The 26899-nt window shown below is 35.6% G+C and overlaps 1 protein-coding gene across 3 annotated transcripts in view; it reads right to left on the bottom strand.

Annotated features, from left to right (window-relative positions):
• Positions 1 to 26899, bottom strand: part of LOC121380476 (ankyrin repeat and SAM domain-containing protein 1A-like) — a 165335-nt gene that overhangs the window by 95596 nt on the left and 42840 nt on the right. For all 3 annotated transcript variants that reach the window (XM_041509293.1, XM_041509296.1, XM_041509294.1), the window contains exon 13: positions 22699 to 23056. In XM_041509293.1, coding sequence (XP_041365227.1) covers positions 22699 to 23056 — 358 coding nt within the window. The remainder of the gene's footprint in view (positions 1 to 22698; positions 23057 to 26899) is intronic.

Here is a 26899-nt window from a genome sequence, read left to right as displayed (position 1 = left end):
ATAATATTAATCGTATGCTCTTGCTTTGAGTAACATGTCTGGAAGGCCTAAAAACATGATACAATGATAGCAAATCTAGGCCACAAATGGCACAAAGGATTTACAAATGAGCCTGTACTTTAAAACACCAACAGGAGTGACAGACCATACTGATGGCACAGTTGATGAGCACATGGCATCTGACGGAACTGTAGTACCGTGCAGACAAACACACAGAGCTGTGGTACCATTCAGACATACACACGGTTTCTTGTCTTTCAAGTGGCAAACCAATGAGCCAGGAGCTCCAAAACAAAACCAATTTGTGAAGCCCTTTCATCCCAGACGGCTTTCTTTCTCAGGTTACTCAGTAACTGTGCATCATCGTGTTTTCTCAACCAGTTGTTGTTAGCAATGGTGATGTCTCACACAAAACAAATATGATAATTAATCAAATTCTGAACAGCCACTCACATGTGTAGTGTGCAGTATAAGTATAGAAAAAGCCTGGCTACCAAACCAAGAATCTATTCATGTGGCCCATATCCTCAAAACGTTACGGCATGCCTCTCCAGGGTATACAGCCTGTGGGGTACCAGTGACCAGGTCGAGGGATGGATCGATTGGGCCTGGCTACATGTAAAGTGGACACTTTTATTAAGCTTAGCTTAGTAACTGGTTTAACGTGTCCATATACCACTAGGGTTTCGAACACGCCTATCGTGAGTCCGGCCTCCGATAGGATCGGGGGTCTGACTCGGGACAGGGATATTTTATTAAGCAGCATTGAGCAGCCACCATTTTAGGTGGGCAGAATGATGGTTAAGGCAGAGCACTTGCCCGAGGTGTGATAGGTCATAGGATTGATCACCCTTTGTGGACCCATCTAGTTTTAATCTTATCTCAATCAGTAGGCCTTAATTGTATATAAAGTGAAACTCCTCTAAACCGGACACCCTAAGAGGTATCCAGTTTAGAGAGGTTCTTTTACATACAGATATTTAGAAAGGGACTGTGAAAAACTTCCAGTTTTGAGGGAATTCCAGTTTAGAGAGGGTCCGGTTTTGAGAGATTTCACTGTATTAACATGTACGTGTGATCACTTGCTGCTATTTTGTAGGAGTATGTGGTAACAGCAGGTTTCCCCTGTTACTATGTAGACAAAGTTTCAAAATAACCATACTATAGCAGGGAACATTTTGTTTTCAAAATCTTGATTAGCAATATTTCTAGTCAATTGAAAACTGATTAGCAACTACAGTTTAATTTTCTAAAATTGTGTAGCTATCTCTGAAACGTTCGTAGCGAATCACGACAAGATACTGAACAAAATGTTCTCTGTGTAGATACTCCAAAGCATGAATTTAAATAATGTGTTCAGATGTTGTTAAACATGCATTCCTTCCCTTTCTCTCAGCTAGCTGTTTATAGTAGTCTCTAGTGTTGGGTATTGCCAAAATATCCCTATGTAATATTGCAGGAACCTGAATAGGGATACATACCACAATATACTGATTATATTAGATTATACACTAATTTTCTTACACACCCATGTAGGAGATCACCGTTGTGTATCAAAATTGTATACAACGTACGTTGGAGAGATGTAAAGTGACGTCATTGGAATACTGACATCATTCAAATTCAAAATTAGCTTTTCATCAATTTCATTTTCCGAGTTGTTGGCAAATGTTTTAGAGTGCTCTATTTTTTAAAGGAAAATGGATCTGTTAGTACAGTAGTGTTTTGGTTATGACGTGGTATGTATGCTTAAAGCCAAGTATTCATACGCCATGACTCAGTTAGGCTACGTTCTGTAACAACATAATTTAGTTCATTATATTGTTTACATTTTCATTGTTTCGAGGTATGTAAGAAATAGAATACTACATTCGTGTCCATTTGATACCATTTATCTTACAACAAGTTGTCTAAAAGAATGAATTTAAACAACTCGTTGTAAGATAAATGGTATCAAATGGACACGAATGTATTATTCTCTATATACATCAGTCAAGCAAGATTGGTTTCGAACAAGTGAAGCTATTGATTGTTTTCTTAAAACTGGTAGTTTTTGTTTGAAAATATAATACATGTGACAAACACACACACATAAAATATATAAGCACAATATACCAGTACGCTAGAAAAATGTCATGATACGTATTGCTTAACATTTATATTGCGGTATACCAGTTCTCTAGTAGTCTCACAGTAAATGCAAATCTTAAAGCTTACCATACTTTCTTTCAAAAACAATAGACTGAGTAAAGTTTTTAGATTTGTTTTCTCCTTGTTTTATTATAATATCTAACACCTGTGGTTTCTAGATGGTATCTTACATGCTTTTGAGTGTAAGAATAAAAACTTAAGCCATGAACCACAGTTTATTTTTTGTTCGTTTGTTGTTTTTTGTTGGGGTTTTTTTTGTTCAGCAGCAAGGAGTGAATATTCCCATAGTATGGATAGACATGTAGAAACCCACAGCCATATTCGATAAACGAAAAGAAAGGAATGTTTAATGGCATCTCAGAACATTTTAAACTACATGTACGGCTATAGTGTTCAGCATAAGGTTATTTCGACATTTGATAAAATAAAAAAAAACAAGAAATCTGCTGCTATTTAGGCTATTTCTAATGATAAGGTGGCAAGGGATCTTTTACCTATACAATTTCCCATAGACAAGGCAGCAGATACCAATGCCTCTGATGTATCAATCATTGGCACTAATTGGTACAGAGGAAAAAACCCTCAGAGTCCATTAAGGGTGATTGATCCTGCAGCCCATCACACATCAGACAAACGCACTACTGAATTACATATATCCCACCCACCTTATAACACAAAGACCATTCTCATTTAATCATTAGCAAGGAATTTGTTTTTGCACTTTCCCATGGACAAGCCCAACACATATAGTTAGGTTGCAAAGAAAGAAACAAAGAAATGTTTTATTTAACGACCCACTCAACACATTTTATTTACGGTTATATGACATCAGTCATATGGTTAAGAACCACACAGATATTGAGAGAGGAAACCCGCTGTCGCCACTTCATGGGCTACTCTTTTCGATTAGCAGCAAGGGATCTTTTATATGCACCATCCCACAGACAGGATAGCACATACCACGGCCTTTGATATACCAGTCATGGTGCACTGGCTGGAACGAGAAATAGTTAGGTTGCATGCACGTGACTGTTGTTTTTTATCAATGAACTGCTACTTGTTTTACCACACACGGTAAGACCGATCTGGAAGGACTTGATGCGTGCAGCGGACTGACACTCCCTTGCTGATAAGCCTGTGTTTATATCATATTCAGTCAGTGAACCAGATGATTTGATAAATGTATTGACACAGAAGATAAATATAGATACAACAGCACAGTGTGGAAGACAGAAGGCAAACTTCACATCACCAACAAGAATATGAATGTATACTGCCAAAACCTGTTCAAGTAGCCACCTGTTTAAAGACACCAACTTACTATTCATGCATAGAAATCTACTATAGCTCACATTGTCTTATATATCAAATAGATCCCTGTCTTAGGAGACAATATTAACATTATTCCAAAAACTGAATACATTGAGAAATATCATATGTAAAAAGACACCTCTATTCCATGACTACCGTTTCATTGCTCTTAGGTGTCTAATTCAGGCTTAAGTCTATGTGTGTTGTTCCAGATTCTTCCTTCCCCACATTGTACAGTACATAACAAGATACATGTCATTTAATGGATTGATGCATTCATCTACTATGGACACACTCTCCTATAATGGACCCATTCTTCTACCATGGACCTAATCTCTTAACATGAATGGACCCACCTTTTCACCATAGATCCACTCTCCTCCATGCATCCATCCATTCTCCAACCATGGACCCACTCACCTCCATGCATCCATTCTCCAACCATAGACCCACTCACCTCCATGCATCCATTTTCCAACCATAGACCCACTCACCTACATGCATCCATTCTTCAACCATAGACCCACTCACCTCCATGCATCCATTCTCCAATCATAGACCCACTCACCTCCATGCATCCATTCTCCAACCATAGACCCACTCACCTCCATGCATCCATTCTCCAACCATGGACCCACTCACCTACATGCATCCATTCTCCAACCATGGACCCACTCACCTCCATGCATCCATTCTCCAATCATAGACCCACTCACCTCCATGCATCCATTCTCCAAACATGGACCCACTCACCTCCATGCATCCATTCTCCAACCATGGACCCACTCACCTCCATGCATCCATTCTCCAACCATGGACCCACTCACCTCCATGCATCCATTCTCCAAACATGGACCCACTCACCTCCATGCATCCATTCTCCAACCATGGACCCACTCACCTCCATGCATCCATTCTCCAACCATGGACTCACTCACCTCCATGCATCCATTCTCCAACCATGGACTCACTCACCTCCATGCATCCATTATCCAACCATGGACCCACTCACCTCCATGCATCCATTCTCCAACCATGGACCCACTCACCTCCATGCATCCATTCTCCTACCATAGACCCACTCACCTTCATGCAACCATTTCTCCAACCATAGACCCACCCACCTTTTTCCATTAGTAGCAAGGGATCTTTTATATGCACCATCCTATAAACAATCCCATAGACACTTTTTAGCACTGGACTATGTCCCACTCCCTCATGCACTCTTCTACCAAAGATCCACTCTTCTACTAAGGATAGCCCCATTACTCCAACCTATGGATCCACACTCCAACCCCAAAGATCCATTCTCCAACCCAAGGATCCATTCTCCAACCCAAGGATCCATTCTCCAACCCCAAGGATCCACTCTCCAACCAAAGGGTCCATTCTCCAACCCAAGGATCCACTCTCCAACCCATGGATCCACTCTCCAACCATGGATTCACTCTCCAACCATGAATTCACTCTCCAACCATGGACTCACTCTCCAACCATGGACTCACTCTCCAACCATGGACTCACTCTCCTACCATGATGCCACTCCTATTAAGACCATCTGTCTATACTTCCATCCATCCATCCATACACAAGACTACTTTTACAAACCAGTGCGTCAAGGCTTGTTCAATACATCACAGAATGTATGTTATGTGTGATACTCTAATACTTGTTTATGCAACTTGTTTATGTAACTTGCTTATCGATATATAGAGAGAGAGTGTCACGCATGTGGGTTTCTAGTTTGTCTGATTCAATAAGCAGATTTGATAATGAGTAGTGAAGTGAATTTGAAGAATTTATGAGTGCTTTTCTACACATCGTGCAATCTGCAATAGGAATCAAATAAGCTAGAAATACACATGGTGATCTAAATTGCATACCTCACATTTAAAAAAAAAAATTACTTGTAAGCTTTTTTTCTATCACTGAAATGATGAATGTAAATAGCTTCAAAACCAAGCCTTTAAAATTTCAGATTACCAATTATTTCAGTGTGTTCAACTTACCATCCTGTTTTTAAGATACGATGAGTGCTGGTGAAGGATGGTCATGCTTTTTCGTGTGTGTATTTGTTTTATTTTTGTGGCATATTAAAAGTTTTTAAACAGATTAATATGGCTTAAACAACATTTATTAACTGTCAAATATGCCATACTGGGATTGGCCAGCTGATAAACATAAATGTTTTCCATGAATTATTACTGGCGTAGGAAACGTGTGTGTGTGTGTGTGTGTGTGTGTGTGTGTGTGTGTGTGTGTGTGTGTGTGTGTGTGTGTGTGTGTGTGTGTGTGTGTGTGTGTGTGTGTGTGTGTGTGTGTGTGCGTGCGTGTCTCATGTGCACACACACACCTTTTCAGATATTTTGCTTTATATTTGCTTTTTAATAGTGTAAAAGTGTGTAAATATAAAAGTGTGCCCCCCCCCCCCCCCAACTTAACAAGAAAAAAAAATCATTAAATGTAATTATAAAGAGTACATTTATGTAATTAATAACCCTTTTTTTTATAGATCATAAATGTATATCATTAACATTTATGACTTCAAGAAAAACATCGTGAGGTCTCCCACCAGATCAACCCTTACCCCCTTTACATGTAAGTATGGTAACAGAACAAGACAGATATGTTTAATCAGACATTAAACACATACACTATGCCTTACCTGTGCACCTGTCGACAGGTACAATATAATCTATTATCCGTGTTAATCCGTTATCGAATTACACCACAAACACTCACACAGTACGAATGAGTCCTTTTCTCCACACTAAACAGGTGCATAAATCCGTGCCACTGATAAAACTAAATCACCCACTACTCTTGACGGAATACAGTGGCATATTAAAGCAATGTTAGCACATATATCCGTCTTCACAGTAAGCCTAATCCACTGGAGATGATAGACCGAGTTCATAGAGATAGGGGGGAAATATCCTACTAGCGGTGCTGTAAAAATAAGGGCAGTCAGAATGGTGTTTACACGGCCAGTGGGGAGTTAGCTAATGTGGGATGCAAACAAGCAAAGTATGAGAGCATCTGTGTGTAGCCTTTCCTGACTGGGACTTTCCCCTGTACATGTATTCATAACTGGTGCATGGCTTGAACCGTGGATTCGTGAACTGACATTTGATTGGGGTAATAATGTTTACAAGTGGTAAGTGACAGATCAACAATTATCTAATGCTGGGGCAGTGTGTGGGGGTAGGGTGGTGGTGGGGGGTGGGAGTGTGGGGGGTGGGGGTGTCATAAGATGCATTACAGAATGTTTTGGGAAAAGCAAAGGTGTGTTTTCAAAACAATATCTCATTCATTGAGTAAATGTAGCCAATTTAATTTTTATTACAGATTTTTAAAAATCTAATATTTATTTCTACTACAGCTATCACTACTGCTACTGCTATTAATAATAATAATAATAATAATAATTAAAACAATAATAATAATAATAATAATAAATAAATAAATAAATAAATAAATAAATAAATAACAGAAAAACCAATAATACAGATCAAATAATCTCATAGGCACAGTAAAAGTGGAGTTATGGGTATTCATGAGAGTATTACGTAACTTTAGAGGTTGAAATGGTATTACCCATAGTTACAAAATAGTACAGTGAAATATATTTAAACCAGACCCTCAAAAACTGCAGTCCTGTACAAATTAGCAGCTTATTGGTCCTGAATTTTCTAAATTCTAAAATTATACACTCCAAACACCAGGGGCCTAATTCACTAAACTCTCCAACTTTGCGATGTCGTAGAGCAGTGCTAAAAGACTTGCAAAGAGGATGCTTTGTTGTCTAGCAGAGCCTAAGAGAGCTTTGTGAATTAGGCCTTTAATTATAATACAATATATTGTGCATTTATGTATATATTGATCTGTTCTACCGGTAACTTGGTTTTTTATTTCCTCCCCTACTCCATCCATTTTTTCTTCCTTTTTGAATGTTGCTTTGCTGTACACAAAAGTTAGTTGCTTTTTCAAAAAGTTAAATTTCATTTTTATTTACCTATTTCTATTTCTTTTTTTTATATAAGTAGAAAACATAAGTGACACATCTTAACAAAATCTAAAACAATTGCACAACATACAGGTACGTGTCTCAACTGTATATGAATTTTAATGTATCAGTCAACTTCCAAGATATATTTACTGCTAAAAGTCCAAATCCAGTCCATGTTCAAAAAGACTGTTCAGGAAACAGATGGCAACAACCGATTATTAACTTAATGCTAGGGGGGCCTTTTGTCTGATAAAAGAAATAATCATCTTTGAATATTACAGCATGTACAAGAATAACCCTTTTAGCAAATATTAAGTGAAACTGCCAAACATATATCTCGGTTCTGGACATATTACATGCAGGTCTTTTCAGAATGGGGGTGGGGGGTGGGGGGGGTGGGGGTGGGTGCATAAATAACACTATACTATAGCTAGGGAACAATATTTTAACACTAGAAGTAAAGAGATCAAGCAATTCTGATTAAAAATTATAATTTTGGTTATTTACTTTTTCAAACATAACGGGTAAGTTTACAACTGCACTTTTATCATTTATATCATGATCCAAAAATATAATAATATATTTTTTTTAAATACATTGCACATGTATAAAATGTTAAAGATTATGCTTAATGAAAAACAATAGTACGTCCATAATAGTTAATATACTTACAAATAACTTGATTTTTTTTTTTAAATGTAAAAAAATAAAAAATACAAATATTTTTTATTTTTTTACATCATGAAATAAAGAAAAGACAAGGAAAAGGATCGAAACCCATATCGGAAGCAAACAATAAGACATGAATCACAGATGACCAATATTAGTTCTTAAGCAAAATGTATTTTTAGCACTAATTATTCAAGATGGATTTCAAATTAACATGACTCATTTGTTCCACTGACACAGCCGGTATGGTTTTGATTACATGGTTAATTAGCATAACTACCAGCCTCTTTTTTCTGAAGATGTTACTTGGGATTGCATTAATTCAAACAATTTATTAACTTAAAGGCTATTTATACACAGGTTTTTGGACATTATGTCTTATGTAACTGCCCCATAATAAAACTATTACACACATTTCATACTGTAAATATATATATATATCTTTGTATAAATTTTTCCTGACTTTTTTTTTTTATTTGACCCTTTTTGGTGCATTGATAAATGTTTTTTGGATGGCAGTAAATTTTGTGCCGTCCTAAAAATAGTTTTTTGGCTAGTCTGTCTGCAGGAGGTAAATACCTATCAGTAATGACCGCATATACATGCATACATTTGTATATATCGATAATTGTTACAGGGTGGTCAACCCTAGAACAAATAAACTATTTTGAATTTATTTGATATTTAAAATATTTTATTTCATTATATGTCATTTCACATTGATAAATTATGTAGTTGTTTAAACATTATTTTGAAAATGGGTTAACAAAGAGAAAGGGTTACACAAAAACAATTTACATAATTCATTAATGCATTATGCTTTCCAGTTTGTGAAGCCTCGGGTCAGGGCACATGTATGTCCTATTCTGTCCATGGCAAAGACCCCTTATTGCTATTAGTAGAAGTAGGCAACATGATGGCAACAGATTTTTTCTTTAACTGTCTAGACCAAGTGTTGTAATAACCATATTTTAAGACACTAATCACTAGTAGTTTCTGACCCCTTTATAAGTCAATCCCCAATTTCAGAAGGTAATATTTTGATGAAAAAGAAAATTGACTTATAGGTGAAGATATACGGTAGTTTAAAATAGTTCTGAGGTATCAAACATTCCTTTCCTTTCCTACCTCCAACTGATTAACCACAGTGCTGGGGTGTTGTCAAACAACATTCTGTTTACAACAGTAAACCTACAGTTAACACACCCAGAAATAAGTGATAAAATATGTTACATATTCCTCTGATTGGCAAAAAACAACCATGCACATCCATCATCCTGTGGCCATTAAATACACGTTATGCTAGATACCTTTTGACTTTCATTTTAAAACGCAATTCAATCAGAATTGATTTACTAACTTTTCCCCCCACTGAACATTATGAAACATGGCAATAGAAATGAATGGGTGATTGCAAAATCAATTACAAATAATGTGTAAGTTAAGTGCAACAGAAACAGAAATACCTCTGGTTCGTGCAAAGCTGATTACATGTAATTGGTCTAGATGCAATAGCTGCGAATACCTGCACACACACCTGTAATAACCAAACAGCAATACCTGTGCATATACTGGTATGGCTGGCTTTATTTAGCAGCCTGGTTAAAGCTTGTGTCCTGATGAAGATAACAAGGATGATAATGATGATGACGATAATGGTGCTGGTGGTGATGATGATGATGGTTGTGGTGGTGATGATGTGATGATGATGATGGTTGTGGTGGTGATGATGTGATGATGATGATAATGGTGCTGGTGGAGGTGATGATGATGGTTGTGGTGGTGATGGTGGTGATGATGATGATAATGGTGGTGGTGGTAATGATGATGATGGTGGTGGTGATAATGATGGTTGAGGTGATGATGATGATGATTATTATTATTATTATTATTATGATTATGACAACAATGAAGGTGATGGTAGTGATGATAATGATGATGATAATGATGATGATGATGATGATGATGATAATGATAATGACGATGGTGGTGGTGGTGATGATGAGGCTAACAGTGTTGACCGTGAGGATGATGGAAATGATGATGATGATGATGTATTGATGATGATGATGATAATGATAATGACGATGGTGGTGGTGGTGATGATGAGGCTAACAGTGTTGACCGTGAGGATGATGGAAATGATGATGATGATGATGTATTTCCTTATTTATATTTAGTTTGTTTAGGCTGCCTGACCACAACAAATATAGCCGTATAGGCTAATCTTACCCATTTTTTTTTTTAATCTGCACTTTCCCACAATCAGAATGTACTTTATGCACCATAGCATATGTGACCCAGTCAAGAAACACCGGTTGGCATAACTTATAGCTGATAGAGAGGTTTCGCAAACACACAGTTATACACACCATTACGGATATCGATAGCAAATCATAATGGCCATAATTTACAAAGCCTGTTGTTGTATTACACACATGTAACTACATACATTTATAATGCTTAAACACATGTGTTTAAGAAAAAATAGCTTCCTAAATTCAGCCCAATATGATTGAGTAACAGAACTAATATGTTGAGCTAGTTTCACAGATTGGTACAATTACTGACTTAAAGATAGCAGCATTCTCAAAGGTGTTATTTAGTCATTATTAGTTTTTTAATTATATACTCTTCAAAAAAAGTAGGGGAACCTGAAATATTAATGTTAATATCAACTATTAGACCGAATATACGTTTTGACCACAGACATCCTAGTAAAGAACGTTCAGGTCTGTTTATCAACACACCAAAACACATTCCATAGTTTGCACGTGCATCACGCAGTTTCCCCGTACACGTACGTGGGGTGTTATTCTCGATTTTGACAATTTCCAGGAAGGTCCATTAATCACTGTGGAACATTATTTCTGTCAATCTTTTTCATTCTGTTGATTACACAGTTGTTATTGGGGGTTTTATTGTTTGAATTTGCGATTTACTGATAAAAAAACGTCAACTTTCAAATTTTACTTTTGACCCCAATCGTCCTTCAAGATTTATGGTGGTCATAAAACCTACTGTAATACTGAACTACCGGTTGTAATGTTTGCCCAATTAATTCACTATTATCATATAACCATTGCCCACAGCTAATATATCTTACAATTTTGGCAATTGTAAATTCTTATTAGAGTTCCCCTACTTTTTTTGAAGAGTATATATTAGCCACAGAATTTACTACATGTACTATGTAGCAGGCCTTTTAATCGAAAACCGTGAAAACCCATTGCTGTCACATCACCAACTACACTCAACGAGATTACCTATGACTATCTTTAACAATAAAAAGTGTGGTTGCAAAACCGCTCTAATATACTGTATATATCCAGTGACAGAACACTCATTCATCCTGGTTTGGAGTTTGTATTGACATATGCAGTGTTCAACATATGTTTGAGAAAGTCACTAGTCCCCACACATCACAGAAGCTTTGACTAGTGCCCTATGCACTATAGTAACACAGGTGAGTAGTTCCACTAGCCCAGACCAAACTTTCTGCAGAACACAGCCCAATTGAGAAAATAATCCTATGTTATAAATCAAATAAGGTACATGTGGATTAAAATTGTGACTATGTATCATAAACAAATATTTATTTTATTTTATTTTTTAAGAAGAGCATAAATCTATAAATACGGCAACACAACTTCCATGTGTTAATTTATGGGCAATAACAACCTGGGTTTTTTTCATAGGCAATTTCTTTCTTTGTTGTTTTTGCCACCTTTTTTTAAAAACTGTTCAAGGATATTTAAAAAAATAAATAGATAACGGTGTAACATTAACTATTTTTAGCTTACCAACCGTTTTTTTTTATTGGAACAACAGAAACCTCACTGACCTCAATGTTAGTTTTGGCACTTACATGTAACTTCCACCTCACTACCAATCCCTACAACATGCATGCAATTACTGAAGAATTCATGCACCTCTGAAAGTCAAAAAGGTATTGTATGTGACATTAAAAAAAACCCAGACAATACATGTGTAAACCACAGCATAACCGATATTTGTCGGACATGTTTGGTAATGGAAACAAATATGTGTTCTACAGGCAGAGCATGACAAAATTCTTCACATCTCATTAGAAAGAAGAAAATGGCTAGAATTTATGGATATTCTAATGTGGACATCTGTTCTCCGGGCGGCCTGTCATCGGAGGCTGCTCTGTAATCAATCAGGAGCAGTGTGATAGAAAATACTATTGCTGTCTGCTCACAGCTTGAGACAAATCATCTCATCACCGCACACCAAATGAGAAGTGACACAGAAACACACGGGGCACAGGTAGATAATTATAAGACACATGTAGGACCATAAAAAATGTACATTTATACATTTACACTGAAAGCCCTCTAAATTGGACACCGTTGGGACCAGGAAAAATGGCCAGTTTTAAGAGGGATCCAGCTTTAGAGGGGTTAAGTTCTGTACTGATTTTTGAAAATGGACTGTAAAACATCCACTTTTTAGGGAATTCCATTTTACAAAGGGTCCGGTTTTGAGAGGTTTCACTGTATTAACTAAATACAACATTAAAGGCATATTGTCATCATAAGTGCATACCGCCTTTATTCACTTAAAGGCATATTGTCACAGACCACTGACCTATTTAATGGTCTAACAAAGTATGACCTGAGCAAATATAATTTGATTTGTCCCTAAATGTACTTTATTCGACCATCTTCATAACCACCATACTCCATTTATTAATGACATTTTGTACAAATAATTGAATTATGGCAATGGTCCATGATTCAAAAACTAAAATTACCGAACGGGATGACATGGATTTCACTCCATCGTGGTTCAGTTAAGGTGATGCGATAGCTAGATTTGGTTTCCAACAATTAATGTAATTTTTATTTATTATCAATTTTTAGAGAAATAAGATCCTTAAATCTGTGACAGTATGCCTTTAAGGAAAACAAGAGACTGGACAATGAATCAAGATATTTTGTTAATCAGAAGTTGTCTTCTAGAAAATATGTACACAGACAGAAAACTGCTAGTTCGGACAACAAAAAATACAGGATAAAGAAAAACATATCAAATACTCAATCAGATACACATGTGTAAATACTGTGTATATTTCTCAAACATCTGGAGTACCGAGTTCACAAGTTCTGTTTTAATACATTCACACACACACATCAAATAAGTGAAGAATGGTCAGTCTGACTACCAGGTTACCGCATGTCAAGAAAGTCGAGAACTGCATAAAATAACAAAACCACCACCACCTAAATTGTGATCAATTGTGTGAGCACTATCAGTACAATGATAACAGTGATATAAATGAAGAACAAAGTATCAGCGTGTTTGTGAAGGCATGATAATGGGAGTTGTAAACTTCATAATGTGTCATAACCTGTACATAGTTATCAGTCCCATAATTCATGGTAATCCGTACATGGGTTACCATATACCAGCCATTATATGCTTTTTTCGAGACCCGTTTACATGATTCCATTTACAACAACAACAACAAAAATTGAAAAAATCTTTTGCATATAACAATTTTGTTAACAGTATAATTACCATTTAAAAAAAACAAAAAATGAATTTTTACCTGAATAAATCTCAAAATCGATGGCCGACATTTTAGTGTATCCAGCTGTTAGGAAGAGACTGAGGTGAGGAAGTAAAACTTGGTGGGCGTGACCAGTCACTGATAAGTGAATCAATCAAATATGTACTTAAGCTCATTAGAACAAACTGCACTGCCTAAGTTTCTAAAGGTGTATCACTGAAGTGCGACCTGAGGTAACACTTTGTAGGGCATGACCAAGATGTATGATACTGTTAGGCCTACAAGTGTTTCTTATCTCCTAAGAGCACACTAATCAACCTCTGCAATTAAGAAAATATCCACATCGAAAAACATGCCATTGAAAAAAAAACCTGAATAGTCCAAGGGAAAAAAGTGCTATGGAGAATTAAAGCCTCCACGGCAATCTCCACGGCAACCTCCACGGCAATCTCCACAGCATTGCCGATTGCCGTGGGCAATTGCGGGGATTGTTAATATACTTTATTGCATAAAACTTCAAGGCAGACAAAAAAAAAAAACCCATATAAATGCATTAGTACAAGGAAGGGTTTAACTCTACTGTAATTTGTAATTTGTAAAAATGCATTAAAAGAATTGAAAATGGTAAAACTGATCACGGGGGGGGGGGGGGGGGGGGGGGGGGGGGGGGGGGGGGGGGTAGGGAGAGAGAGAGGGGTAAAGTAGAGAATGCTGTATGTCAATACCATAATGATTATTTTATTCCTAATGGATCTGTTGTTGGGGTTGGGTTTTTTTTGTTTCTTTTGGGGTTAATGTTTGGGTTTTTTTGCTATACATGTAAATAGGTCATGCACAAATAAAAATGTTTCTTCTGCATTTCCCCCCCCCCCCCCCCCCCCCCCCCCCCCCCGAGAATTAGGATATTTAAGAAATCTCTGTTTCATTGTAACATTGGCTGTATATAATTTCAAATACAATTTACCAAATTCCGAACATTAGCATACATACACAAATTATAAATATTAAATAAAAGTTCTTACAAAAAGTAGGAATATGTTTTTTAAAATGTCACGGTCCACCTTAGTGAGCATTACTGTGTAGCTGATACCAGCCAGTTTGGGAACATGGTAGGCAGGCAGGTAGATTGATAAATAGATAGATAGATAGATAGATAGATAGATAGATAGATAGATAGATAGATAGATATAACTACAGAAAGACAGAAAGACAGACAGACAGACAGACAGACAGACAGATGGACGGATGGACTGATGGACAGACAGACAGATAGACAAATTATTAAATAAATAAATAAATAAATAAATAACAAATTCATAGCACCAACACATCCAACTACATAAAAACATTTTTGGTTTGTCCTTGTTCATTTAGTTTTTTCTGTAAACAGTGAATCAATAAAAAGTAGATTAATTAATTTTGTCACCAGTTCTAGCCTAGAGGACACACTGCACCCACATGTAGTGCTCTAGCATGACATGTTGAATGCATGCCTCCGGTTAATATATGAGTTCTTGATAGATTGAGTGGCATACCAGGAAACAGGACAACTCTGTCTAGTGGTGGGGGCTGTATCAGAAGGGAAGTGAAGGGTGGGCAACAATGCTGTCCAACACTTAGTGCAAATGCTAAACAGAGAATACGTTTTTAGTACCTAACCTGTGAGATATACCATGGTGGTGCCACTCAATTCCAAACCATAACCACTCCCCATCCCACTTCCCATATATGATTATTTTCCTTGAACAGTCGTAAATCACATCATACTGATTTGAAAGTTGTAATATACATAGGGAATAACTAGTTAATGACTAGTTAATGACATAGGATATCGGCTTTATCCTGTAAAGGTAAGAATGGAAAATTCCATAAGGCTTCCCGAGCAGAATTTCTTATTAGACCTGAACAGGATAAAGCCAATATCCTACATCATAAACTAGTTATTGACTTTATCCTGCAGATCATAAAAGTTAAGGGGAAAGGCTATTATTTCTGTTATTTCATCTACATTATACGATGACTTAGAGGTCAAATGAGCGATCTTGTAACGTAGCTATGTGTGATTTGTCACATGTGTGACGTAAAACGTCAAGTTCTGCTACTATACATATATGACTTTGTTTTATCCGTCATTGTAATCTGTTAACCGGCCTCGGTGGCGTCGTGGCAGGCCATCGGTCTACAGGCTGGTAGGTACTGGGTTCGGATCCCAGTCGAGGCATGGGATTTTTAATCCAGATACCGACTGCAAACCCTGAGTGAGTGCTCCGCAAGGCTCAATGGGTAGGTGTAAACCACTTGCACTGACCAGTGATCCATAACTGGTTCAACAAAGGCCATGGTTTGTGCTATCCTGCCTGTGGGAAGCGCAAATAAAAGATCCCTTGCTGTTAATCGGAAGAGTAGCCCATGTAGTGGCGACAGCGGGTTTCCTCTCAGAATCTGTGTGGTCCTTAACCATATGTCTGACGCCATATAACCGTAAATAAAATGTGTTGAGTGCGTCGTTAAATAAAACATTTCTTTCTTTCTTTGTAATCTGTCAACAGAAACAGTGGTTGCAGGATAAATATTATCATAAATGTATTTATCGTATAATGCATAGCATATCCAGTAAAATAACACTTTGTGACATTTTTCTGATCACATATTTTTTAGAAATTTATAAGTTCTTTATAAAAATAAATCAGGTCATAGAACTATGTAAATTAGTACACAAACTGTATGTATTATGAGAGTACTTCTAAAGCAATACACAAACCAATACAATAAATTATATTATCTCCAAATTTCAAGGGCCATACATGTAATTCTGTCAAAAATAGGTACAATGTAAATTGCCATGAAAGTCAGAATTCATCTATGACTGTACATGATAAGGCTATGCACATAATTTTAGCTCAATATCTTGAGGCATTATGAACAACAAGTCTGGAAAACTATATGTGGGACAGACAGACAGACAGACAGCCAGACAGACAGACAGGAAGAGAAACAGAGATATGCAATTTTCCGTGAGTTGATAAAATGACCATATAAAATCTTTGTAGGTTCCATAAAAGTAGAACATAAAAATGCTATAAAAACAGAAAAAGTAATCAAATCTGTGCATTAAGAATCAAGGCTAACATAAATAATATAATGATGAGTAAAATGAAACTTAAAAACAATTCACTGGGCTTAGAACACAATAAATGTACAGAAATCAATATTGCCTGTGTACGTTTTTTTGTTTTTGTTCTTGGTTAATAGTTAAAATCCCTGGTGCTTGAGACATAAAAATATTTTGTTTCAAGTTTTATCTCTCTATCTTATCACCGTGAGTCATGGCCACAGCATCTGCAAGACTATTTAGTTCACCTGTAATGTTCACCTGAGGCGTAGCAGGTCACGGGATCAAACCCTTTAACAAACACAATGCAGTTTTGAATTTTTTCCTACAATTCCAGTTACTGATACACAACTAATTTTACAAATGACCGATATCCCATATTTTCATCTACCGGTATACCAACACTGGAGCAAGGTGTATGTGCATGTAGCTCTCTGATATACAGTGAAACTCCTCTAAACTGGACACCCTCAGGACTAAGTAAAAAGTCTGGTTTTAAGAGGTATCCGGTTTAGACAGGTTCTCTTCTGTACAGATATTTAAAAAGGGACCATGAAAAATGTCCAGTTTAGAGGGAATTCCGGTTTACAGAGGGTCCGGTTTTGAGAGGTTTCACTGTAGCTGCTTGTCAATAATAATTTAACATCCTATATATATGTATGCTAGTCAATAATGATCTTGAGTAGTTGTGAGGCAGAGCTCAGTAGGTTTCTTCTCTCATTATCCGGGTCATTTGTTGCAATTACCATATGTTAACTAAACACCTGCATGTAGAAGGTCTAACCAAATATTGATTAAACTTCTTCTGGGCTGTTGTTATACAAGCAGTCTTCTTTCTTCAGTTTCTTCCTAATATCTTTACAATGCAATAATTAAAGCTCAGATAATCAAGGTTCGAACCTGATGGGGCTAAGCATCAAATGCCACTCAAAATGCACAAAATGCTTTCCAATGATCAACTTCAAAAGCAGCTTTTGCTTTCCATAATATTTTTAAAGTACCGTATTTTCCCGTGTATTATGCACACTTTTTTTCCAGAAAATACAGGTTAAAAATGGGGGTGCGCACTATACATAGCAATAGAACAAATATCTTTTAAAAATGTCCAGCGATCACCCATGAAAAATCGCCGATCGGTAGTTTACGGTACTTTACAGGTTATTGACAGTGTTCATTACAACGAAACGCCAAAACCCTCTTAAAAATCACTTTTCACTTGTGATGGTTGTAATAAATGCAAAATAAATCTACAAAAGTATCCATACCTCGCCAAAAAGTACACAAAAATAACAAAACTGGACCGTAAATATTTTAAATTTCCATGAGATTTAATTCGGCCATTTCCGGCAAACCGGAAATATACCACACTATTATAAATTTAGAAATCTCGCGCATTCACGTTAGCCACGAGAACGAAATGTAATATGCTATATTTTTGTTTTCATATATTTATATACATATTTACAGTGTATGGGGTATATAACTGTTTTGATTTATGCACGTGTGAGTCTGTGACATGTAAGTACGCAAGTACTAGCCTTTGTTTAATGTGACATGTAGGTCTATGTACTCAAATACCTAACTTAAGTTTTGTTTCTTGAATATACCGCTTCTTTCGCTTTTTGTTAATTTTGGTGACTGGGAAAACGGTACATCTTGCATTCACTGTCAATTTTGTGGTTTAAAAAAACGGTGCGCATTATATTGTGGTTTATGGGTTTTTTCTTGGAATAAACGTTCAAAGTGTGGGGTGCGCATTATACACCGGTGCACATAATACATGGGAAAATGCGGTATTCCTGATAAAATTGAGAATTTTCAATTTTCATAAGCAATAATATAAATCTTTTTATCCATGTTTATCTCAAGTCTTCCACATTGCAGTTAAAAAAGTTACACCAGAAGTCTAAGTTTGAGACTAATTTTTTGAAATCTGAAAAGCAAATATTGCTTCCAACTTCACAAAATGAATTCCAAGCCTTGTCATAATTAGGTTCTAGTCTTACATAATACTGGACTCATGAAATGAAAATCAACAATTTGTGAAGGCCACTAATCCTTATCGTTGACGACAAAAGTTGTCATAGACAGTTCTAGCTAAGAGCAAGTTTGTAATATAAACCACATGTCCCGCTTCAAGTGTCAAAATGTTCCAAACCATTTGGGAACCAGGCATGTTAGCTTTACATATCTTAGAAAGCTAATTGATGACACATATGGAACCATGTCAAACTTGATCTATTCTTGTGGCTGAAACCAAGTGTCTGGTCTTAAACCATTAAGCTTGCTAATTAGGTTTATATAATAATCACATCATACATTCTGTATATATAAGATGTTACATGTCTTTGTTGTGACTGAAAACATTTAACAAGTATCTAAACTTAAACCACACAGTGTGCAATCAGTCGTATCATACATTTCTATGTAGATGTAATTTCATACATATTCAAGATTCACTGTATTATTGTAGCTGAAACCACCTTGAAAGACTCTAACCTTTAACCATGGAGGTTGACATCCGGTTTATGTAATATTCCTATCACACCCTCTGTGTATGCAAATGTAATTTGAAAAATATTCATAATGCAGTCCAGTGACTTCATAGTCGCTCTTTATTATTCTCCTGGGTGGCTCCATAAAGCCACAGGTTCATCTCCCATCAGACAGAACTGAAGTTTTAATACATCCGTGTGCTCTGACTGTCAACATATACCATCAGCTGTCTTGGTGCATCGTACATGTACAAGTCTTGACAGCTCTCCAGGAAATGCACTTGATCGCTCATTTACATCTCACACTCAAGTGAAATTAAAATGTGGCTAACCATCATTCACAAGGGCCTTTTTGGATGATGTAATATCATTTTATTTTCTTCTTATTGAAAGTGAGACCGCACATTGAAAGAAGAGTTTGCAACAAGTCAGTTAACCATTCCAAATGTTTAATTCCTGATAACGTGTTTATGTCATTATTCTTTTCTAAATTTAAAAACCTATATTTCCCATGTGAAGTTGTAATTTGAGTTTTTAAAAAAATCTCATTCTGATCAAGCTTGGCATTTTATTTCAGATGACAGTTTTCATATAGTGTAGTTTAGAACTTCTGGGGCCTGTTGTTTAAATGTTAGATAGCTTAACCACTGGTTAACATACATTTCCAAAACCAAGGACTGAATCAATACAAATAATAATAAAAAAAATAAAATCTGAATTTAGAACATCCAGAGATATCTATAATTAATCACATTTAAAGTTTATATTGTATTTGTGCAAAAATAATTAAAAGGACAATATTAGACTAACCCAGAGTTTGTTTAATTATGTTTTGAACAACTGGGCCCTGGTGTTGAATCCCAGAGCAGCAGTCAACATAACTTGAAGATCGGCCTCTGGAAATTAAAAATCTGAGCAACTCATTTACAACCCATGCAATTAAAGTTGCACACCCTAGTTTCAGCCCACGAAAATTAATTCTAATTTTGGTTAATCTACAAAACTGTAACACACTTAGATCACATTTTGTATAAAATAGAGTGAAAAAGCAGGTTTTATATTGATAAATACTATGGGAATCCCTGTGACCCAATTACTTGAAGTAATTTTGAAAGTTAGTATTCTGATGTCACCGGTAGATGTCACTCGAAGCACAGAAGTGCCTATGTCACGACAAATTTCCCAGAGTGCACACAGACTTGGGGTACGTTCCTTTCACCTCTCCTGGGCATGTTCCAACTGTTCTGTCCTGCAGAGCGAAAAGAATGAGTTTGGAACAGGAAGTTACTTCACCAACATGGGTGCTTCTGTTGAGGAAGTGGCTGCTGCAGCAATCATGATACTTGAATCGGAATAAGACGACAATGATAGTCCGTCACTGACCATGTTGACTATACTAGTGTTTGAAATCTACATTTGCTATTCGGCACCGGGTACTAGTGGCTAACCTATCGTTATTAGCAATTAGATGCATCATTTATTATTGTTAGTAGTAGCAGCAGCAGCAGCAGCAGCAGCAGTAAGGAGCAGCAGTAAGGAGCAGCAGTAAGGAGCAGCAGTAAGGAGCAGCAGTAAGAAGCAGCAGTAAGTAGCAGTAGTAAGTAGTAGTAGTAGTAGTAGTGTCTGTAGGAAGCAGAGGTGGGGAGGCACTTCCCCTCCCCAGGACAAAAATGTAAGGTTTTTTTTGTCCTACTCTATTTAAATAAAGGTAACAATATAGCTTGTGACCCCCACCCCCACCCCCACCCACCCCAAGGTTGTATCCCCTCTCCAGATATTGTAAGACTTAGCAAAATTATTGGTTTTAAGGGTTTGTAACGTTTTGTATTGAGATACTTACTTGTCTGCACTTTATTGTTAATGAAAATGTTCACAAACTGTGAAGAAAAACCTCACAACAAACGACAACAAATCGGAATGTTGATTGCGTGAACCATGCACGAAAAAACAAACCGGACCAAAATGATAACGATCACGTGGTATACCAATGTCTGTGACGTTGAAACGGGAAGATCCCCTTTAAAAATAGATTAGACCTTGCCCGCTCAACGTTTTTTTCTCAGATGCGCATGCGTTTTTAAGAAATAAAAAAAATGCATTTTGTGGTAATACAAACACCAGGATTATCAGGATTACCAAAAAACACTTCAGGTGAATGGAAATGTATATTGTAAATAATAAAATGTAAGTAAAGTGCAATTTTATTTGTGAGAAAATGGGTTTAATAGCGAAAAACAACGGAGTAATGGTTAACAACTAGTGCATGTCCTATCGCAAAAAACCACCATGCCATGTAAAACAAATTGAATATACTTGGTAGTTCACAGCAAAAAAAAAGAAGTTTAATAGAGAATTAAAAACTCCACAGCATTGCCAACTGTTGTGGGCAATTGCAAGATTGATTTAAGGGCTAAACAAAAAGAAATCAGGTAACCCGTTTTCTTGTTGCATGACCCATTATGTCCATGTAAATGATGTCCTCAATGTAACACATGAACGAAAAAAGGTTACACAAAATGTGATTTTACATTTTTTAATATTCATTGTTAAAAACCAGTTACCACTTTGTGCAGCTGTATTCTGAAAACAAAACCTACAACTATAAATATGTGTGTCATTTATTGTCATCACACATCCATCTAAAACAAAACCTACAACTATAAATATGTGTGTCATTTATTGTCATCACACATCCATCTAAAACAAAACCTACAACTATAAATATGTGTGTCATTTATTGTCATCACACATCCATCTAAAACAAAACCTACAACTATAAATATGTGTGTCATTTATTGTCATCACACATCCATCTAAAACAAAACCTACAACTATAAATATGTGTGTCATTTATTGTCATCACACATCCATCTAAAACAAAACCTACAACTATAAATATGTGTGTCATTTATTGTCATCACACATCCATCTAAAACAAAACCTACAACTATAAATATGTGTGTCATTTATTGTCATCACACATCCATCTAAAACAAAACCTACAACTATAAATATGTGTGTCATTTATTGTCATCACACATCCATCTAAAACAAAACCTACAACTATAAATATGTGTGTCATTTATTGTCATCACACATCCATCTAAAACAAAACCTACAACTATAAATATGTGTGTCATTTATTGTCATCACACATCCATCTAAAACAAAACCTACAACTATAAATATGTGTGTCATTTATTGTCATCACACATCCATCTAAAACAAAACCTACAACTATAAATATGTGTGTCATTTATTGTCATCACACATCCATCTAAAACAAAACCTACAACTATAAATATGTGTGTCATTTATTGTCATCACACATCCATCTAAAACAAAACCTACAACTATAAATATGTGTGTCATTTATTGTCATCACACATCCATCTAAAACAAATGAGTCTCTTACCTGCATACATACTATCGACTTCTGCATCACCGCCTCTCAACTGGCACTCAACGGGGAGGCTTTTAGGGCTTGAAGAGTTATCTCCCTCTTCTTTTGCTTGACTGGAATGATTTACAGTTTCCTCCACTTTCTCGGGCACAGTCTCCAAAATCTGGGAATGAACTCTTTCAACTTTTACCAGCGGGCTTTCCGCACTGTCTGGAATGTTGACGGGATTTGGAAGATCGGGTTTTTCGTTGCATAAGATTTCAGTGTCGGGCTCCATCAACTGAGGATCCTTGTCTGTAAGTTTCACGGTACCGTCCACTAGAAGGTAGGACTCCGTTAAGGTTTCCATGTCTTTGGATTTTCGTTTTTCCTACAGAAAAAATTAACATGAAACTGCTAGGAAATATGTTTTTATATAAATAATACTCTTTAACTACATGTCACTTGCTGAATGTACCTGTGTTGACTTGGTGGCTGTGATAGGCCTGTTTAAAAATCACCGAATATTCCAAAAATCTTGACCTTTACCGTGTTACCTTTACCGTGTTACCTTTACCGTGTACTTCAGGATTAGCTATGATATTCACCAAATTCACCAACTGCAAATTGCTAATTTTGAGAACAATTGGCTAATTTTATTTTAATTTAGCAAACAAAATTTGTGTAATAATTGATATTTTGTTGGAAAATACCTATAGGTTTTGCATTTTTGAAATAATCTGGCCATACATATATTTTCTGATCACCCAGAGCTAGCCCTTATACTTGTCCATGCACAACATGGTAATCGACTTATGATGGGGGGGTGAGGGGGGGGGGGAGGAGAGACATGATATCGTACTTCATGAAAATATTTTCACACATTAAAGTTGACAATATGCATCCCACAGCTTTCATATAATTTTTTATACAAATACAACTGTACAATAACTCAATTTTTTTATTGAAAGTCTTCTCAAATTCAGCACACTATTAATATTCCATCAAAAAGTGCCCGACTCTTTAAAATCACTATTTGACTCAGAATTTCTTGATCTATTTTTTTCAAAGTTACTGCACTGAACAGTTACTGCACACTGAACATATCTCTCCAACAAATATCTGGATAGCACCATACATATCCATCATGCATTTAATTTAAAGCTACATGTATATATTAATCTTCTGACTAGTGGATACATTTTGAACAAAAACCATGTTGACAGGGTACAAATTTATAACTTTTATGCCCTTATTTTCAATTAATTTTTTTATAAATACTTAAAATAATGTGAATCAGTTAGTACGTTTTATTTTCGTGAGTGTTTATAATTTTTATGATATTTTAGATTAGACAATGTTGATTAGGTAAAAAAACCAATAAAGTTGTGTTTACTTACGTTCATTTGTTGCTAGATGTCCAGTAATTATTCCCAATTACTGGGTGGTTTTTTTTTACCAGAATGGCTTTTGGAGACTATTGATGATTCATATCCCAATATTTCATGATTTTCATTGTTGATAAAATGATCAAATTTATTATCAAATTAGCTGTCACAATCAGCTATCAATTCCTGAAGTTACCGCAATGTTTCACCACTGTTGTCAAGCAAAAATACTCACCAAAAATCACTTGTTTAACTTAAAATGTCTAGGTATTTCTCAGGCAAAAACAAAAAACTAAAATGGCCATCTGGATCAGTGTTGTTATATTATTATATGTGGTATACAGTGTGTAAGCTAGTGTGACATTGGGCGAGATATCTCACCTGCAGTAGTCAGAAGGTTAAAAGATTTATGTGTCAAAGACAATTAAAGAAATTTTATCCAAATTTTCAAACTACCTTTTAAATGGGGTAATACCCATGGAGCTGGAGATGTGCATTACGACTTGGTGAACATCCATGTCAGATATGAAAGTCATCCATTTATAAATTGTGAGTTAAATGCAATCAGAAAAACGTTAACTATATTCTAAATGACCTTGAAGTCACATTCTTGAGATTGGGGGTATGCAGTTGAAAGACCTCTTGGTGACCACTCATGTCAAATATGAAAGTCATCCATTAAATAATTCAAGAGTTTCAACCAATTAGAGAAACTTTAACAACACTTTATCTATACTTTAACTCAGCTTAAATGAAATAACATTCTGCAAATACACCAGTATCACAAAATTTTAATCTGTGTAAACACAGGAGCCAAAGCCAAAAGGAAATCACCACTCTTTTGACTGGCTTTATGCATTGCATGAGAGCCAAAACCAAGTTTTAATACATTAATTTGAAATGAAGTATATACAAATTAAGCAAATCTATAAGATACATGGAGATATGTGTGGTAAATTAAGCAAATCTATAAGCATTTTAGTAGGCTGAAGCACATTTTCAGTAACTATACGGTATTGCATATAACTATAAAAACTTAAGAGAAGAAACCAGCTGCCACTAACTAAATGACATTTTTTTATGTGATGTGATGAAATCATTTCGATTCCACTCTGAACTTGTGTTGAAATTGTTTTGAGATACACTGAGATTTATTCTATATTTTAATTTTATTTACCTGTGATACTTGTATATTTTGTACAGCTCTTTAAACTGTTTTAATTAACCTTTGAATTTTATATTATTCATTTTTTCTTTTTTTCTGCAAGGGGAGGAATCTAGTTCTGTTGTCTCTGTTGGATCATAGATTAATCTAATCTCTTTGATGGACGTATTGGGTTTTTCCATCAGTGCCCCATGACTGCAGGGCTGGAAACACATCAGAAAGGTATGGTGGCCCAAAACTAAATATCTTTGCCAATAAATTTTCATTTTTAGTGGGTCAAACTTGCTTTAGGTAGCCCAAACATGAAATATTCATAATTCAGGTTTGTTTTAAATATTTTTAAAAGTTTAATTATCAATTTGTTTAAGTAGGCATAAGAAACCATATGAAATATGCTTTAATAAAGTAATATTGATTTGAAGAACCACTTCCAGATAGCAAAGATATCAACATACATGATATTGAAATGAGATGTTCCAAATGGTCAACAAAATCAATGTATAAATAAATTACAGACAAAAATTGTATATACTTTTTGTAAAAGTGCATGATTAAATTATCTCCCTTTGTCTCATTTCTTCGTATTTCAAGTTTGATGATTACCAATGCATCTGATCGTATTTGAAATAAAAAAAATGTAATTTAAACAACTGTACCTATAAAACAGGGATATAAAATGCAATTATGATAAAATATCTAAAACGAATTGAATACGAAGCTAAATAATGATGACACAATGTCTTGTCATTTGAGTGTAAGTTAAAATTTAATTGTGTTTGATTTGTTTTGTTTTTGTGAGGTTTTAGGAGGATCGCTTTGTCAGATATGTTTGCACAGTATTATTATTAAATAAATGTTAATTTAATAATTAAATAAAGATAATGTTTATTTAAATTTCTTTTAAAAAGTCTATGGTCAAGTAAATTTTCTGGAAAAGTTCTATTGGAAGAAATATATCATGGCTTTACATGTTTTCAATAGGATAAGCGAAACATATTAACAAAAAGCGAAAGATATTGTCAAAAATTAGGAAAGATGTACATAATAAATAGACCATTTCGTGGGGGTTTTTCAAATTCAATTTTTATGTCAACTCCTGATGTATGACAACCATATTTTCACACATCACTCGTTGACATAAAAATTATATTCGAAAAAAACAAACATGAAATAGCCTCTATATATGTTATAGAAAGAAGATCACCAAATGATATTATTTGGGTGACTAACGCCACTATTTTTTAATATTTAAAGTTGCCCAAACAGGACTTTGGTTGCATTTGGCGATTGGCAGTTTTGGGCCCTGCAGCTGTGTTGGACTGTCTGTCACAAAGTCCATATAAAAGAATTACTTGCAGCAAATGGAAAAAGGTAGCAAGTTTCTTCTGAAGACTTTGTGCTACAATTACTAACTGTTTGACATCCAACAGCCAATGATTAATTAACAATGTGCTCTAGTGGTGTCGTTAAACATTAACAAACTTGAACTATAAGGGCTGAATTTACGAAGCCTGTTTACAATGCTTAAACACTTGTGTTTAAGAAAAAACAGGATTAACAAATTCGGCTCCAACTTTTTATGTAAAATTTTGTCTTAAAAAGATTTGTAATTTTTGAGGTTGTAAGTTGTTGTATCAGTCAGTGTAAGACTGAAAAATGAAGGAAACATTAATGAAAATGG

Source organism: Gigantopelta aegis, chromosome 9 (genome assembly GCF_016097555.1).
Source record: "Gigantopelta aegis isolate Gae_Host chromosome 9, Gae_host_genome, whole genome shotgun sequence".
NCBI lineage: Eukaryota > Metazoa > Mollusca > Gastropoda > Neomphalida > Peltospiridae > Gigantopelta > Gigantopelta aegis.
This window is presented reverse-complemented; position numbering and strand designations above follow the sequence as displayed.